Source organism: Bombina bombina, chromosome 6 (assembly GCF_027579735.1).
Source record: "Bombina bombina isolate aBomBom1 chromosome 6, aBomBom1.pri, whole genome shotgun sequence".
Taxonomy (NCBI): domain Eukaryota; kingdom Metazoa; phylum Chordata; class Amphibia; order Anura; family Bombinatoridae; genus Bombina; species Bombina bombina.
Window position 1 is genome coordinate 74,121,229 of NC_069504.1, and position 19,523 is coordinate 74,140,751.

At 43.0% G+C, this 19,523-nt stretch overlaps 1 protein-coding gene across 3 annotated transcripts in view; it reads right to left on the bottom strand.

Moving 5' to 3' along the window:
• Window positions 1–591: 591 nt before the first annotated feature.
• UPF2 (UPF2 regulator of nonsense mediated mRNA decay) overlaps window positions 592–19,523 on the bottom strand; it is a 654,310-nt gene continuing 635,378 nt past the window's right edge. For all 3 annotated transcript variants that reach the window (XM_053716468.1, XM_053716466.1, XM_053716467.1), the window contains one exon: window positions 592–2,055. In XM_053716468.1, the coding sequence (XP_053572443.1) occupies window positions 2,046–2,055 (10 nt within the window). In that variant the 3' untranslated portion in view covers window positions 592–2,045. The remainder of the gene's footprint in view (window positions 2,056–19,523) is intronic.

Below are 19,523 nucleotides of genomic sequence, written 5' to 3' on the forward strand. Positions count from 1 at the left end.
CATTCCATATAGTATGGAAAGATGTGTAGTAGAATCCTGCACTCTATATTTACCAATAGGGGAATCAACCACGTTGGAAAAGTATTAGAATTTTGCAATCTGTATAGAACACTGTTACAAGAGTCAAGACAGGGGGCTTTTGTTATAAGAAAGGTGTGAACATGTAAAGACATGCGATTTGTGAAACCCTCAGCCAAGGACCCCCCCACACACCATACAGAAATATAAATATATACTACAGATTGACCTTGTAGTTTGAGGATCTGGAATTAAACTCTTTACAGAAGGACAAAGCTTGCATATAGTGTGTCCTATTTTTTTCTAGTGTCCAACACCTAAAGGAAAAAGATGTAGGAAAACCTGTTCCTTGCAGTTTACCTGAATGGAAGAGATAGACCGGAGCTCTGTATCTGGGCTAAAGTAAACAGAAAGAGCAGATCTATGGGGGAAAGTTTTCTCCAAGCAGTAGCTTTAAAAACTGGAGGGGGGGTGGGGGGGGTTTCTACCTCTCTCCAAGGTTTTTTTTTATTAGAATGAACTCATTAGAAATTATATGTGCTGTAACAATGAACATGAGAGAAAAAAAAACACTTTCATGGTTTATGTGTTTTTATTTATACCTTCATTGATTTTAAATCCAGAAGTTTGGGATATGATTTTCCAGGCACACAATTTGTCATTAAAATAAAGAAAACAAGAGGATGTTGAATTTATTACACTTTATTGCAGTGCTGGCAGAAGTTAAATTTCTGAAGCTGGTGAAGATTGTGCAGCATTTTTGTTGAAAATGGTACAACTTTACAAGGATTCTTGTTCTATTACTTAACATGCAGAATTACCAAACAAAAGTGGTAAAATCAACAAAATACCTTAAAAAAATAGTCTGGAGAAAAATCCCTGTAATATATGTAGCATAGGTGTGCTATAGATCTATGTGATTTTTTTTTTTCTATTTACATTAAAGCAAAACTAAATCCTGTCTACGCTAATAAATGAACTGTCAGAAAAACAACTGGTCAATTCACTTTCTACTGAGCAAAAATTAAAAGTAGCAAGAGAAAAAAGGTGTATGTTTCCATACTGAGGCATAAGCTACCATGTGTACAATTTCAAATCTGCTTCTCACCTGCCAGATTCCAGTAGTTTGTTAGTACACATCCTTGCCCATCAAGCTGCAAACCCCTATTTTAGTTCATATTTGCATTTACATTGGTATCAGGATGGGAGATGGTTGTGATTTACAGCCATATGCACCTTTCCTGGAAACTTATCTGCAAAGGCTTTATACAGTGGCCTGTAAAAGCATACTGGCACTTCTGTCCAAGACACTTATAATGGCAAGATAATGGTATATTTGTTCCTTTCCTCCCTGATCCATTTTCTTATCCACTCAAGCTTACACAAAAATGGGTGTAAAAAAAGCAACTTTTAAACACAAAGCTCTTTTGAAAGTAATATGTTTGATTCACTCAAAGACTACCAACGTTCTGTGTGTTGAGTTGAAGGTTCCATCATTTTACCCCTTCTGGACAAATTCATCCACCAGTCTGGAGCTCCTGGATCTCTCAGTGTGTGGTCCTCCAAAGCATGTGACATCATGTTGTGATCTGCACTTTAAAGCTTTGTTTAATCATCGAACAGTGAAATACATTTCAGTTTTTAATCATTTTTTTGTCCAACCACACTTTCCTTTTTCCTTAAAGAGCATCTCAAACTACAATAAAGTGAACTGCTCTCTAATAAGGTCAACCATTTCATGGTTTTTGCATCCAATCTAATGCCAAGAAGCCTTCTTAGATGTTTTTTTAAAAACGCTCAACTCTGTGTGTCTGTTTATCTAGGCTGGAAACTTCTTCTTGTCCACTTGAAGAGATGGTTTGTATTTCTGTCCCTCCTGCTCCCAAGCCCAGTTCAAGGTTTCTGTCCTGAACGCTCCTTTCTGAACATGCTGCAATGTGCCTGCTGGTCTCATTCAATAATGGAAGGACTCCACTAGCCAGGTTTTCAGATACAGGGCCCCATGGAATGACACTTGAATTGCTGGATCAACGTCTCCTGTAGATATGGTTATAGAAAAACATATTTAAATGCAAAACATTATCAATTCATCAACATCAAAACATTAATGCAATGCATACATATGATGCTCATATCACCTTTCTTCCCTCCCACCCCAGTCATTCGACCGAAGTAAAGGAGAGAAAGGAAGTAATAAGTTGCAGAGGTGTCTGAAGTTTATAACACACTAACCCCTGTCTAAAAACCAGGGCAGGCCGTGGACAATAAATAAATAAATTTATCAGGTAAGCATAAATTTTGTTTTCTTTCTAATGACATGATGAGTCCACGGATCATCTAATTACTAATGGGAATCAATACCCAAGCTAGAGTACACAGATGATAAGGGAGGGACAAGACAGGGAACCTAAACGGAAGGCACCACTGCTTGAAAAACCTTTCTCCCAAAAGCGGCCTCAGCTGAGGCAAAAGTGTCAAATTTATAGAATTTTGAAAAAGTGTGAAGAGAAGACCAAGTTACAGCCTTGCAAATCTGTTCCATAGAAGTTTCGTTTTTGAATGCCCATGAGGAAGCAACAGCCCTCGTGGAATGAGCAGTAACCCTCTCTGGAGGTTGCTGTCCAGCAGTTTCATAGGCAAAACAAATGATACTCTTCAGCCACAAAGAAAGAGAAGTAGCCGTAGCTTTTTGTCCCTTATGTTTCCCAGAGAAAAACCACAAACAAGGCAGAAGACTGACGAAAATCCTTAGTCGCCTGTAAATAAAATTTTAGTGCACGTACCACGTCCAGATTGTGCAGAAGCCGTTCTTTTTGAGAAGGATTAGGACACGAGGAAGGAAAAACAATCTCCTGATTAATGTTCCAGTCAGAAACTACTTTAGGGAGAAACCCTAATTTGGTACTTAAGACTACCTTATCCGAATGAAAAATAAGGGAAGCGAATCACACTGTAATGCCGAGAGCTCTGAAACTCTACGAGCAGATGAAATAGCAACAAGAAACAAAACTTTCCAAGATAACAACTTAATATCTAAGGAATGCATAGGCTCAAACGGAGCCCCTTGAAGAACCTTAAGAACTAAATTAAGACTCCAAAGAGAAGTAACTGGTTTGAACACAGGCCTGATCCTGACCAAGGCCTGACAAAACGATTGCACGTCTGGTACGTTCGCGAAATGTTTATGTAACAAAATAGACAAGGCAGGTATTTGACCCTTTAGTGAGCTTGCCGATAATCCCTTCTCCAAACCTTCTTGGAGAAAAGAGAACTCTAGGAATCCTAACTCTACTCCAAGAGTAGCCCTTGGATTCACACCAATATAGATATTTATGCCATATCTTGTGGTAAATCCTTCTAGTCACAGGTTTACGAGCCTGAATCATGGTCTCTATGACCGATTCTGAAAATCCCCACTTGGATAAGATTAAGCGTTCAATCTCCAAGCAGTCAGCTTCAGAGAAACTAGATTTGGATGAAGGAAGGGCCCTTGAAGAAGGTCCTTCCTCAACGGAAGCCTCGAAGGTGGAAGAGATGACATGTCAACCAGATCTGCATACCAAATCCTGCGAGGCCAAGCCGGTGCAATGAGGATCACCGACGCCCTCTCCTGCTTGATTCGAGCAATGACCCAAGGAAGAAGAGCGAACGGAGGAAATAGTTATGCAAGACTAAAATTCCAAGGTACCGCCAGGGCGTCTATCAGTACAGGCTGAGGGTCCCTTGACCTCGATCCGTACCTCGGAAGCTTGGTATTCTGCCGAGATGCCATGAGATCCAATTCCGGCTGACCCCATTTGAGAATCAGGCTGGAAAACACTTCCGGATGGAGTTCCCACTCCCCCGGGTAAAACGTCTGTCTGCTCAGGAAGTCCGCCTCCCAGTTGTCCACTCCTGGAATGTGGATCGCCGACAGACAGCAATTGTGGGTCTCCGCCCACTGCATTATCTTGGCTACCTCTGTCATGGCCAAGGAACTCCGCGTTCCTCCCTGATGGTTGATGTAAGCCACTGAAGTTATGTTGTCCGAGTGGAACCTGATGAACCGGGCCGAGGCTAACTGGGGCCAGGCCAGAAGAGCATTGAAGATTGCTCTCAGCTCCAGAATGTTTATAGGCAGAACAGACTCCGACCAAGTCCAAGTTCCCTCAGCCTTTAGAGAGCCCCAGACTGCTCCCCATCCCAGAAGACTGGCGTCTGATGTCACAATCACCCAAGAGGGTCTGCGAAAGCAGGTTCCCTGGGAGAGATGATCCTGAGACAAACACCAAAGAAGAGAATCCCTTGTCTCCTGTTCCAGCTGTATTCACGGAGACAGATCTGCATAATCTCCGTTCCACTGACTGAGCTTGTCTAACTGCAGAGGTCTGAGGTGGAAACGGTCGAACGGAATGACGTCCATTGCCGCTACCATCAGACCGATTACCGCCATGCACTGAGCCACTGATGGCCGAGGAGAGGACTGAAGCGCTAGGCAAGAACCGAAAATCTTTGATTTCCTGACTTCTGTCAGAAAAATCTTCATTGATAAGGAATCTATTATGGTTCCCAAGAAAATTACTCTCGTATTTGGAACTAAGGAACCCTTTTCCAAATTTACCTTCCATCCGTGAGATCGCAGGAAAGATAACATTTCCGTGTGGGATCTTGCATGTTGAAGCGATGGTGCCTGAACCAGAATGTCGTCCAGATAAGGCGCCACTGCAATGCCCTGCAATCGGAGCACCGCCAACAGGGATCCCAGAATCTTTGAGAAAATTCTGGGAACTGTGGCAAGGCCGAATGGAAGAGCCACGAACTGAAAGTGTTTGTTTAAAAATGCAAATCTTAGAAACTTGTGATGGTCCCTGTGGATGGGCACATGCAAGTACGCGTCCTTTAAATCCACGGTTCTCATAAATTGACCCTCTTGGATCAGAGGAAGAATGGAACGAATAGTTTCCATCTTAAAGGACAGCACTCTGAGAAACTTGTTTAGACTCTTGAGGTCTAAAATTGGTCTGAAGTTTCCCTCTTTTTTGGGAACCACAGATTGGAATAGAACCCCAGACCCCGTTCCTTCATGGGCACAGGAACTATCACTCCCAGGTCGGAGAGGTCGTACACAGTGTAAGAACGCCTCTCTTTTTGTCTGGTCTACAGATAATCTTGAAAGCAGAAACCTGCCCCTGGGAGGAAAGTTTTTGAACTCTAGTTTGTATCCCTGGGACACTATGTCCACCGCCCAGGGATCCTGAACACCTCGAACCCAAGCCTGGGCAAAGAAGGAAAGTCTGCCCCCTACAAGATCCCCATTCCTTTACATTTTTGCAGGCCAATCTGACGCTAATATATCTCTCTACTTCAGCCTGATTTGAAAGTATATCTACCCCAGCCTTGCAAGAAAATACAGACCTTATTTCAGCTGTTCCCCTGCTATGCAAACAGGTAGCTTCTGGAAGATAGATTCCCTCCCACCCTGCCCCTCAATCCACCCACCCCAGACTCATTTCTTCATTTATAGATGGTCTCCCTCACTACTTTCATTCTCCTTAAATTACAGCTGCAAACACTGATCAGCACATCCTTCCTTTTACTTAACCCTATAAAATACATACCCTCTCATCCTACAAATACCTATATATCACACATCAATAGTATATACTTTTATTTTTTTTCATCTACACACCTCATACCTCTAACATGAATCCAAATATGACCATACTGCTATTCGTGATAACCCTTTTCTCCCTCCAATTTTGTTCACATCACTACCGCCATAAGCACACACCTCTAACTGGAAAACAAATTATCATACACCATGGCCTGCTCTGTTGCTGTAACTTATCTGCTGAGTGCTGGTGGAGGGTTATAAAAAAACATAATTTATGCTTACCTGATAAATTTATTTCTCTTGTGATGTATCGAGTCCACGGATTCATCCTTACTTGTGGGATATTCTCCTCCACTACAGGAAGTGGCAGAGAGACCACCCACAGCAGAGCTTCCTATATAGCTCCCCCCTTAGCTCCACCCCCGTCATTCGCCCGAAGGCTAGGAAGAAAAAGGAGAAACCATAGTGTGCAGTGGTGACTGAAAGTTTAAAAATAAAAATATATATATATGCCTGTCTTAATAAACAGGGCGGGCCGTGGACTCGATACATCACAAGAGAAATAAATTTATCAGGTAAGCATAAATTATGTTTTCTCTTGTAAGATGTATCGAGTCCACGGATTCATCCTTACTTGTGGGATACCAATACCAAAGCTTTAGGACACGGATGAAGGGAGGGACAAGACAGGGACCTTAAACGGAAGGCACCACTGCTTGTAGAACCTTTCTCCCAAAAATAGCCTCCGAAGAAGCAAAAGTATAAAATTTGTAAAATTTGGAAAAATTATGAAACGAAGACCAAGTCGCCGCATTACAAATCTGTTTAACAGAAGCCTCATTTTTAAAAGCCATGTGGAAGCCACAGCTCTAGTAGAATGAGCAGTAATTCTTTCAGGAGACTGTTGGCCAGCAGTCTCATAAGCCAAAAAGATGATGCTTTTCAGCCAAAAGGAAAGAGAGGTAGCCGTAGCCTTTTGACCTCTCCGCTTACCAGAATAAACAACAAACAATGAAGATGTTTGACGGAAATCTTTAGTTGCTTGTAAGTAGAACTTTAAAGCACGAACCACATCAAGATTGTGCAACAGATGTTCCTTCTTTGAAGAAGGATTATGACACAGTGAAGGAACAACAATCTCTTGATTAATATTCTTATAAGAAACAACCTTTGGAAGAAACCCAGGTTTGGTACGCAAAACCACCTTATCTGCATGGAAAATAAGATAAGGGGAATCACACTGTAAAGCATATAGCTCAGAAACTCTTCGAGCCGAAGAGATAGCTACTAAAAACAAAACTTTCCAAGATAGAAGCTTAATATCCATGGAATGCATAGGTTCAAACGGAACCCCTTGAAGAACTTTAAGAACTAAATTTAGGCTCCATGGCGGAGCAACAGGTTTAAATACAGGCTTGATTCTGACCAAAGCCTGACTAAATGCTCGAATGTCTGGGACATCTGCCAGACGTTTGTGTAGAAGAATAGACAAAGCAGATATTTGTCCTTATAAGGAACTAGCTGATAATCCCTTCTCCAAACCTTCTTGGAGAAAAGACAATATTCTAGGAATCCTAATCTTACTCCACGAGTAACCTTTGGATTCACACCAATAAAGATATTTGCGCCAAATCTTATGATAGATATTCCTGGTGACAGGCTTTCTAGCCTGAATCAGGGTATCAATGACCGACTCAGAGAAACCACGCTTTGATAGAATCAGGCGTTCAATCTCCAAGCAGTCAGACGCAGAGAAATTAGATTTGGATGCGTGAACAGACCTTGGATTAGAAGGTCCTGCCTCATTGGCAGAGTCCATGGTAGAACCGAGGACATGTCCACTAGGTCTGCATACCAAGTCCTGCGTGGCCATGCAGGTGCTATCAGAATCACTGAAGCTCTCTCCTGCTTTATTCTGGCAACCAGACGTAGAAGGAGAGGAAATACATAGGCCAGATGGAAGGACCAAGGCACTGCTAGAGCATCTATCAGTACCGCCTTGGGATCCTGGGACCTGGACCCGTAACGAGAAAGTTTGGCATTCTGACGGGACGCCATCAGATCCAATTCTGGTGTGCCCCATAGCTGAATCAGCTGGGCAAATACCTCCGGATGGAGTTCCCACTCCTCCAGATGAAAAGTCTAACGACTTATGAAATCCGCCTCCCAGTTCTCTACTCCTGGGATGTGGATTGCTGAGAGATGGCAAGAGTGATCCTCTGCCCATCGGATTATTTTGGTTACCTCCATCATCGCTAGAGAACTCCTTGTTCCTCCTTGATGATTGATATAAGCTACAGTCGTGATGTTGTCCGACTGAAACCTGATGAATTTGGCCGCAGCAAGCTGAGGCCACGCATGAAGTGCATTGAATATCGCTCTCAGTTCTAGAATATTTATCAGGAGAAGAGATTCCTCCCGAGACCATAAGCCCTGTGCTTTCAGGGAGTTCCAGACTGCATCCCAGCCTAGCAGGCTGGTATCTGTCGTTACAATGAGCCACTCTGGCCTGCGGAAACACATTCCCTGAGACAGGCGGTCCTGAGACAACCACCAGAGAAGAGAATCTCTGGTCTTCTGGTCCAGATGCAGTTGAGGAGACAAATCTGCATAATCCCCATTCCACTATTTGAGCATGCATAGATGTAGTGGTCTGAGGTGTAGGCGGGCAAAAGGAACTATGTCCATTGCCGCTACCATTAGTCCGATTGTCTCCATGCACTGAGCTACAGATGGCCGAGGAATGGAATGAAGAGCTCGGCAAGTAGTTAAGAGTTTTAACTTTCTGACCTCCATCAGAAATATTTTAATTTCTACCGAGTCTATTAGGGTTCCTAGGAAGGGAACTCTTGTGAGGGGGGAAAGAGAACTCTTTTTGATGTTCACCTTCCACCCGTGAGACCTCAGAAAGGCCACTACAATTTCCGTGTGAGACTTGGCTCTTTGGAAAGTCGACGCCTGAATTAAGATGTCGTCCAGATAAGGCGCCACTGCTATGCCCCGTGGTCTTAGTACCGCCAGGAGGGACCCTAGCACCTTTGTGAAAATTCTGGGAGCAGTGGCCAACCCGAAAGGAAGAGCCACAAACTGATAATGCTTGTCCAGAAAGGCGAACCTGAGAAACTGGTGATGATCTTTGTGGATAGGAATGTGCAGATACGCATCCTTTAGATCCACGGTAGTCATATATTGACCCTCCTGGATCATTGGTAAGATTGTCCGAATGGTCTCTATCTTGAATTTGTTTAGAATTTTGAGATCCAGGATTGGTCTGAAAGTTCCTTCTTTCTTGGGAACCACAAACAGGTTTGAGTAAAAACCCAGCCCTTGTTCTGCAATTGGAACTGGGTGGATCACTCCCATTGTATGTAGGTCTTCTACACAGCGTAAGAACGCCTCTTTCTTTGTCTGGTCTGTAGACAAACGAGAAATGTGGAACCTTCCCCTTGGAGGGGAGTTCTCGAATTCTAGAAGATATCCCTGGGATACAATCTCTAAGGCCCAGGGATCGTGTACGTCTCTTGCCCAGGCCTGAGCGAAGAGAGAGAGTCTGCCCCTACTAGATCTGGTCCCGGATCTGGGGCTACCCCATCATGCTGTCTTGGAAGCAGCTGCAGGCTTCTTGGCCTGTTTACCCTTGTTCCAGCCCTGGTAAGGTTTCCAGGCTGGCCTGGGTTGTGAAGCGTTACCCTCTTGCTTTGTAGTAGGGGAGGATGAAGCGAGGCCGCTCCTGAAATTCCGAAAGGAACGAAAATTATTTTGTTTGTTCCTTGTCTTAAAGGACTTGTCCTGAGGGAGAGCATGGCCTTTTCCCCCAGTGATCTCTGATATAATCTCTTTCAATTCAGGCCCGAAGAGGGTCTTTCCTTTGAAAGGGATGTTCAAGAGTTTGGATTTTGACGACACATCGGCCGACCAGGACTTTAGCCATAGCGCCCTGCGTGCTAAAATGGCGAAACCTGAATTCTTTGCCGCTAACTTAGCTAGTTGGAAAGCGGCATCTGTAATAAAAGAATTAACCAGCTTAAGAGCCTTAATTCTGTCCATAATATCCTCATATGAGGTCTCCGTCTGGAGCGCATCTTCCAGCGCCTCGAACCAGAAAGCAGCTGCAGTAGTTACAGGAACAATGCACGCAATAGGTTGGAGAAGAAAACCTTGTTGAACAAAAATTTTCTTAAGTAAACCCTCTAATTTTTTATCCATAGGGTCTTTAAAAGCACAACTGTCTTCAATTGGTATGGTTGTGCGTTTAGCAAGTGAAGAAACAGCCCCCTCCACCTTAGGGACTGTCTGCCACGAGTCCTGCATGGGGTCAGATATGGGGAACATTTTCTTAAAAACAGGAGGGGGAACAAACTGAATACCTGGTCTATCCCACTCCCTAGTAACGATATCCGCAATCCTCTTAGGGACCGGGAACACATCAGTGTAAACGGAACTTCTAGGTACTTGTCCATTTTACACAATTTCTCTGGAACCACCAAAGGGTCGCAGTCATCCAGAGTAACTAATACCTCCCTAAGCAATAAGCGGAGGCGTTCTAGTTTAAATTTAAAAGCCAACGTATCCGAGTCTGTCTGAGGAGCAACCTTTCCCGAATCGGAAATTTCTCCCTCAGACAGCACATCCCTCGCCCCCATTTCAGAACGTTGTGGGTGTATATCGGATACGGCTACTAAAGCGTCAGAATGCTCAGAATCTGTTCTTAAAACAGAGCTATCACGCTTAGCAGGTAACACAGGCAGTTTAGATAAGAACACTGAGAGGGTATTATTCATAACTGCCGCCAAGTCTTGCAAGGTAAAAGAGTTAGACGCACTAGAGGTGCTAGGCGTCGCTTGAGCGGGCGTAACTGGTTGTGACACTTGGGGAGAGGTTAACGGGCTAACCTCATTACCTTCTGTCTGAGAATCATCTTGGGCCACATTTTTAAGTGCAACAATATGTTCTTTAAAGTGTATAGACATATCAGTACAAGTGGGACACATTCTGAGAGGGGGTTCCACCATGGCTTCTAAACACATTGAACAAGGATTTTCCTTGGTGTCAGACATGTTTAACAGACTAGTAGTAAGACAAACAGGCTTAGAAATCACTTTAATCAAGTAAAAACACACTTTGAAAAAAAAAAAACGTTACTGTGCCTTTAAGAGATAAAAAAAGGCACAAAATTTTGCAAAACAGTGAAAAATGCAGCAAACTTTTCGAAAATTTTACAGTATGTACCTAAAGCATTAGTAAGATTGCACGACTAGCAATAAAAACGATTAACTCCTTAATGCCCAAACCGGATCGACAGTAAGCCAACAGACCGTTAAAACATCTTCAGCACCTTGCCACAGCTCTGTTGTGGCCCTACCTGCCCTTAGGAACCAGATTTGTGGGGAAAAAAGCTTCTTATAGGCCCTCAAACTGCAGCAGGACCCTTCATGTGAAACAGCCTGAACTTCTAGTCAAATATAACTGCGCATCTGAGGCACGAAATTAGGCCCCTCCCACCTTACTCCGGTGCTGTGAGGCCTAAAGAAACACTCCTAAGTGTTTTAATAATAGCCATGTGGGTAACAACCCCTGAAAGAAACCCAAAGGAACCTTCAAAGTGTCTCAAAAAACGAAATTTTTCAATAAAAACCGTTTGCCCTTAAGTAGTGTCAACCAGCATAAACTAGCCCTGTTATGTAAGCTTGCAATTCCATACTTAGTCTCTGAATACAGCTTACCCTTCCCTCATGGGGATATTATCAGTATTTTCTAGCATTATCACAGTCTTGTCTAGAAATAAATAAACATACCTTATTGCAGCCTAACCTGCAAACCGTTCCCCCCAACTGAAGTTTTCCTGCACTCCTCAGTCCTGTGTGAGAACAGCAGTGGATTTTAGTTACAACATGCTAAAATCATCTTCCTCCCTGCAGAACTCTTCATCTCCTTTCTGCTAGAGAGTAAATAGTACACACCGGTACCATTTAAAATAACAAACTTTTGCTTGTAGAGAATAAAAACTACATTTCTAACACCACATTCACTTTACCCTTCCGATTGCTTAGAGCCGGCAAAGAGAATGACTGGGGGGGGTGGAGCTAGAGGGGGAGCTATATGGACAGCTCTGCTGTGTGCTCTCTTTGCCACTTCCTGTTGGGAAGGAGAATATCCCACAAGTAAAGGATGAATCTGTGGACTGGATACACCTTACAAGAGAAATAAAGGCAACTAAATCCTCTCCCAAGGTTAAAATCACCAGTTCCTTCAAAAAATGTAATCTTCAATCATTTCTAAATGACATCAAGAACCTCCCCTGGCACAGATTAAACCTAATCCCAGATCTAGAATTCTTTCAGTCTGAACGCCTACAAGTTTGGAATTTACATGCCCCGCTGTGTAAGGTGAGAGTAAAAGGAGCACACTTGAATTGGATCACAGCTGACCTCATTCAAATGTACCAGTTTCGGGATACATTGTGGTCAAAGTTCAAGCATACAGGCTCTATGAATGATCACTGTGCATATAGACAATGGCGAAATATATGCACTAAACAAACAAAATTGGCCAAGGCCCAATATTTCTGTGAAAATCTGATTAATAACATATCAAACCCTAGAAAGTTTTGGAAACTCATAAACTATTTACAAAATCCACCAATCCACTCCCAACCCCCCACTGTCAATGTGGACAACCAAACCCTGCAACTCCCTCTAGAAGTAGCAAATGCCTTTAATAGTTATTTTGTCGGATGCTCCACCACCATGATTGACAAACTAATAAATGACGCATCCTGAAACTACAAATGTGGATCAGGCCCCACTAAATCAGCAAAGACCCAATATAGAGAAGTTCAACTTTAGATCTGTACCCATCATTAAGAAACACCTTAATAATCTAAAAATGAAAAACCAGTCTGGACCTGATCAAATCCCAGCAATGCTGTTGAAACTCAGTGCGCCGGCAATTGCTAAACCTGTCACAACCCTAATTAACGAATCCTTGGTGTCTGGATACATACCCAAACTTTGGAACTTTGCATAGTGCCTATCCATAAAAGTGGGGGGTTAACCTTGGTTTATAATTATCACCCTATATCTTTGCTCCCAGTGTTGTCAAAAATCTTCGAAAAATGCGTCCATACGCAACTATGTGAGTATTATCATCAATCTAACTATCTGACCCCTGATCACTCCACTACAACTGCCCTCCTAAAAGTTTGCAACAACATCCAAACTGGCATGGAACAAGGAGACCTAACTGGAGCTATTTTCCTTGATTTTGTGAAGGCCTTTGACACAGTAGACCACAACATACTACTGCTCAAACTAAAAAACTCTGGTATTGCTGATCGTCCGTTAACCTGGTTTCGATCATATGTATCGGATCGATCACAATATGTCTCTGTTTCTGACAGCAACTCCCTTCTCCCAGTCACATGTGGTGTTCCCCAAGGTTCCATTCTCGGCCCCCTACTATTCATATTATTTATAAATGATCTGCCTAATGTCTGCAAATCCTCACCTGTACACATGTACGCAGATGACACAGAAATCTATGCAAACAATTCCAATCTTCCGCAGCTTGAAGCAGTGCTCCAAGACCAGTTCACAGAGGTAGAAAAGTGGATCTCAAAAAACAAACTCTTCCTAAACACTGACAAAACTGTCACAATGATCTTTAGAACCGGACCTAAATTACACAAATTACAAAATTCCCATCTACGCATCAAAACAAAATCCAATTGCACGCTGACTGCAGTCCACGCTTTCAAATACTTAGGTATGTTGTTAGACCCCAATCTATCTTTTGGCCTCCACATAGAAAAACTTGCATCTAAACTTTATCCAAAACTAGGTGCCCTGTACAGAAACAAATCCTGCCTCAGCCCTACAGTAAAGGAAAATATTGTACAGCAAATGCTGATCCCTATCATGGATTACGGGGACGTAGTATATGCACCTGCACCGCAAACTCACCTTAATAAACTTAATACAATGTATAACTCGTTCTGCCGCTTTGTGCTACAATGTAACTACAGGACCCACCATTGTGACATGCTCAAAGAACTAAACTAGCTGTCCCTGGAATCCAGACGCACCCTCCATCTTTCCTGCCTTGTGTTTAAGAGCCTTTCTGGGAAGCTCCCACGCTACCTGAGCAGAATGCCCCCCCCCCGGCTATTCCCACCTCCTATAACCTCCGATCCAGTACCAGCACATTATTTAGCTTGCCTCAATACAAAAGGAAAGCAGCTCGATCCTCCTTTTCCTACAGAGCACCACAATTATGGAATGACCTTCCGCACACTTTCAAACCTTCCCCAAGCCTAATATCCTTTAAGAGATCCCTCTCTACATATCTCAAAACAGAATGCACCTGTCATGGTTGATTAAATATTTCCTACCTGTTCTATGTTAACTTTTTGCATATATTGTGTGTTATTATTGTTTTTGTATTTTATTGTACCCTATTGTATCAATGCAATGTTTTGTGGACCCAGGACATACTTGAAAACAAGAGAAATCTCAATGTATCCTTTCTGGTAAAATATTTTATAAATAAATAAATAAAAGCACAACTATCCTCTATGGGATTAGTAGTCCTTTTAGTCAGAGTGGAAATTGCTCCTTCCACCTTGGGAACTGTTTGCCAAGACTCCTTGATAGAGTCTGCTATGGGAAACATTTTCTTAAATATAGGGGATGGAGATAAAGGGATACCCGGTCTCTCCCATTTCTTAGCAATGATCTCCGTAGCTCGTCTGGTACAGGAAAAACCTCAATGGAGGAAGGTACATCAAAATACTTGTTTAGCTTACTGGATTTCTTGGGATTAACTACGACCATAGTGTTGCTGTCGTTCAATGTAACTAAAACCTCGAGTAGCAGCCGGAGGTGTTCTATCTTAAACCTGAAAGATATAACTTCAGTATCAGCAGGAGGCATTACACTGTCAGAATCTGAGATTTCACCCTCAGATGCTACCGAAGTATCCTCCTCCTCAGGCTTCTGGGAGGGGGCGTTCGAAATAGCGACAACTGCATCAGTAACCTCGCTAACTGAATATTTATTTTTTCTCTTGCGTTTTCCCTGCAACATGGGAAAAGCAGACAACGCATCAGAAACTGCAGAAGACATGAGGGAAGCAATGTCTTGCAACGTAACTCCAGAAGAAGTTAGAGAGGAAGCGCAGGGCACTGCATGTGTGGGCAGTAAAATGTGGGACGCTTGAGGAGAAAGCTGCGGCATATATTGAACATCGTCAGACTCCTGAAAAGCATCCGCCTTAGAAAATGTTGGCTCAGAAAAAAGTTTATTCCTATAATTTAAAGTTCTCTCAATACATGAGGAACAGAAAGAGATTGGTGGTTCCACAATGGCATAAAAACATAAAGAACAATTGACATTTTGCGAAGCCTCTTGGTCCATTCTGACTCACAATGGATCAAACTATCAGATAAAAAAAATCTAATTTTGTAATAAAAATTAAGAACAGAAAAACGTTACCGTCACTTTAAATTTTAAAACTGTAACTTTTTTATTTATTATATGCAGAAAGGCCTAAATAATTAAACAATACTTTAGATCACCTCAACACCTCAGCTTACTTTGCTAAGGTGCCTACCTGCCCTGCTGACACCGGCTCCTTCCCTCTAGCAAAAGATCCGAAATCTGCAGCAGCTATGAAAAACCGGTCTTCGGTCCTAGAAACACATGCCCTTAGAAAATATGCGTAATTGAACTTTAGACTGTACTCTCAGTCCCTCCGGTCACTAGGAAGTGAGAGAAAAGTGGCGCGCAACACAGATTGCCGCCCCTAACACAGATTGCCGCCCCTCATAGCTCCGCCCATCGTGGGCGTCTCAGAAAAATAATCTTCCGGTCGGCATCTTGTTTCTAGAGTAAAAACACTGGGAGCAGTAAAAACCACCTAAAAAACCCAGAGCCAATATTACTCCTAAGCCCCAGTGCCTGCATCCAAGCTGTCGGCATAATGTCTCATCCATAGAAAAAACAGAATTTATGTTTACCTGATAAATTACTTTCTCCAACGGTGTGTCCGGTCCACGGCGTCATCCTTACTTGTGGGATATTCTCTTCCCCAACAGGAAATGGCAAAGAGCCCAGCAAAGCTGGTCACATGATCCCTCCTAGGCTCCGCCTTCCCCAGTCATTCGACCGACGTAAAGGAGGAATATTTGCATAGGAGAAATCATATGATACCGTGGTGACTGTAGTTAAAGAAAATAAATCATCAGACCTGATTAAAAAACCAGGGCGGGCCGTGGACCGGACACACCGTTGGAGAAAGTAATTTATCAGGTAAACATAAATTCTGTTTTCTCCAACATAGGTGTGTCCGGTCCACGGCGTCATCCTTACTTGTGGGAACCAATACCAAAGCTTTAGGACACGGATGATGGGAGGGAGCAAATCAGGTCACCTAGATGGAAGGCACCACGGTTTGCAAAACCTTTCTCCCAAAAATAGCCTCAGAAGAAGCAAAAGTATCAAATTTGTAAAATTTGGTAAAAGTGTGCAGTGAAGACCAAGTCGCTGCCTTACATATCTGATCAACAGAAGCCTCGTTCTTAAAGGCCCATGTGGAAGCCACGGCCCTAGTGGAATGAGCTGTGATTCTTTCAGGAGGCTGCCGTCCGGCAGTCTCATAAGCCAATCTGATGATGCTTTTAAGCCAAAAAGATAGAGAGGTAGAAGTTGCTTTTTGACCTCTCCTTTTACCAGAATAAACAACAAACAAGGAAGATGTTTGTCTGAAATCCTTTGTAGCATCTAAATAGAATTTTAGAGCACGGACAACGTCCAAATTGTGTAACAAACGTTCCTTCTATGAAACTGGATTCGGACACAAAGAAGGTACAACTATCTCCTGGTTAATATTTTTGTTGGAAACAACCTTCGGAAGAAAACCAGGCTCAGTACGTAAAACCACCTTATCTGCATGGACCAGATAGGGCGGAGAACACTGCAGAGCAGATAACTCAGAAACTCTTCTAGCGGAAGAAATTGCAACCTAAAACAAAACTTTCCAAGATAATAACTTAATATCTACGGAATGTAAGGGTTCAAACGGAACCCCTTGAAGAACTGAAAGAACTAGATTAAGACTCCAGGGAAGAGTCAAAGGTCTGTAAACAGGCTTGATTCTAACCAGAGCCTGAACAAACGCTTAAACGTCTGGCACAGCTGCCAGCCTTTTGTGAAGTAAAACAGATAAAGCAGAGATCTGTCCCTTCAGAGAACTCGCAGAAAATCCTTTCTCCAAACCTTCTTGTAGAAAGGAAAGAATCTTAGGAATTTTTATCTTGTTCCATGGGAATCCTTTAGATTCATGCCAACAGATATATTTTTTCCATATATTATGGTAAATTTTTCTAGTTACAGGCTTTCTAGCCTGAATAAGAGTATCTATTACAGAATCTGAAAACCCACGCTTTGATAAAAACAGAATTTATGTTTACCTGATAAATTACTTTCTCCAACGGTGTGTCCGGTCCACGGCGTCATCCTTACTTGTGGGATATTCTCTTCCCCAACAGGAAATGGCAAAGAGCCCAGCAAAGCTGGTCACATGATCCCTCCTAGGCTCCGCCTACCCCAGTCATTCGACCGACGTTAAGGAGGAATATTTGCATAGGAGAAACCATATGGTACCGTGGTGACTGTAGTTAAAGAAAATAAATTATCAGACCTGATTAAAAAAACCAGGGCGGGCCGTGGACCGGACACACCGTTGGAGAAAGTAATTTATCAGGTAAACATAAATTCTGTTTTCTCCAACATAGGTGTGTCCGGTCCACGGCGTCATCCTTACTTGTGGGAACCAATACCAAAGCTTTAGGACACGGATGAAGGGAGGGAGCAAATCAGGTCACCTAAATGGAAGGCACCACGGCTTGCAAAACCTTTCTCCCAAAAATAGCCTCAGAAGAAGCAAAAGTATCAAACTTGTAAAATTTGGTAAAAGTGTGCAGTGAAGACCAAGTCGCTGCCCTACATATCTGATCAACAGAAGCCTCGTTCTTGAAGGCCCATGTGGAAGCCACAGCCCTAGTGGAATGAGCCGTGATTCTTTCGGGAGGCTGCCGTCCGGCAGTCTCGTAAGCCAATCTGATGATGCTTTTAATCCAAAAAGAGAGAGAGGTAGAAGTTGCTTTTTGACCTCTCCTTTTACCGGAATAAACAACAAACAAGGAAGATGTTTGTCTAAAATCCTTTGTAGCATCTAAATAGAATTTTAGAGCGCGAACAACATCCAAATTGTGCAACAAACGTTCCTTCTTTGAAACTGGTTTCGGACACAGAGAAGGTACGATAATCTCCTGGTTAATGTTTTTGTTAGAAACAACTTTTGGAAGAAAACCAGGTTTAGTACGTAAAACCACCTTATCTGCATGGAACACCAGATAAGGAGGAGAACACTGCAGAGCAGATAATTCTGAAACTCTTCTAGCAGAAGAAATTGCAACTAAAAACAAAACTTTCCAAGATAATAACTTAATATCAACGGAATGTAAGGGTTCAAACGGAACCCCCTGAAGAACTGAAAGAACTAAGTTGAGACTCCAAGGAGGAGTCAAAGGTTTGTAAACAGGCTTAATTCTAACCAGAGCCTGAACAAAGGCTTGAACATCTGGCACAGCTGCCAGCTTTTTGTGAAGTAACACAGACAAGGCAGAAATCTGTCCCTTCAGGGAACTAGCAGATAATCCTTTTTCCAATCCTTCTTGAAGGAAGGATAGAATCTTAGGAATCTTAACCTTGTCCCAAGGGAATCCTTTAGATTCACACCAACAGATATATTTTTTCCAAATTTTGTGGTAAATCTTTCTAGTTACAGGCTTTCTGGCCTGAACAAGAGTATCGATAACAGAATCTGAGAACCCTCGCTTCGATAAGATCAAGCGTTCAATCTCCAAGCAGTCAGCTGGAGTGAAACCAGATTCGGATGTTCGAACGGACCCTGAACAAGAAGGTCTCGTCTCAAAGGTAGCTTCCAAGGTGGAGCCGATGACATATTCACCAGATCTGCATACCAAGTCCTGCGTGGCCACGCAGGAGCTATCAAGATCACCGACGCCCTCTCCTGATTGATCCTGGCTACCAGCCTGGGGATGAGAGGAAACGGCGGGAACACATAAGCTAGTTTGAAGGTCCAAGGTGCTACTAGTGCATCCACTAGAGCCGCCTTGGGATCCCTGGATCTGGACCCGTAGCAAGGAACTTTGAAGTTCTGACGAGAGGCCATCAGATCCATGTCTGGAATGCCCCACAGCTGAGTGACTTGGGCAAAGATTTCCGGATGGAGTTCCCACTCCCCCGGATGCAATGTCTGACGACTCAGAAAATCCGCTTCCCAATTTTCCACTCCTGGGATGTGGAAGCAGACAGGTGGCAGGAGTGAGACTCCGCCCATAGAATGATTTTGGTCACTTCTTCCATCGCTAGGGAACTCCTTGTTCCCCCCTGATGGTTGATGTACGCAACAGTTGTCATGTTGTCTGATTGANNNACCAAATGACGCCTTCAGAAAGTCTTTTCTAAGTATCAGAGCTCCTCTCACATGCGACTGCATGTCATGCCTCTCAAAAACAAGTGCGCCACACCGGCGCGAAAATGAGGCTCTGCCTATGATTTGGGAAAGCCCCTAAAGAATAAGGTGTCTAAAACAGTGCCTGCCGATATTATTATATCAAAATACCCAGAATAAATGATTCCTCAAGGCTAAATATGTGTTAATAATGAATCGATTTAGCCCAGAAAAAGTCTACAGTCTTAATAAGCCCTTGTGAAGCCCTTATTTACGATCTTAATAAACATGGCTTACCGGATCCCATAGGGAAAATGACAGCTTCCAGCATTACATCGTCTTGTTAGAATGTGTCATACCTCAAGCAGCAAGAGAC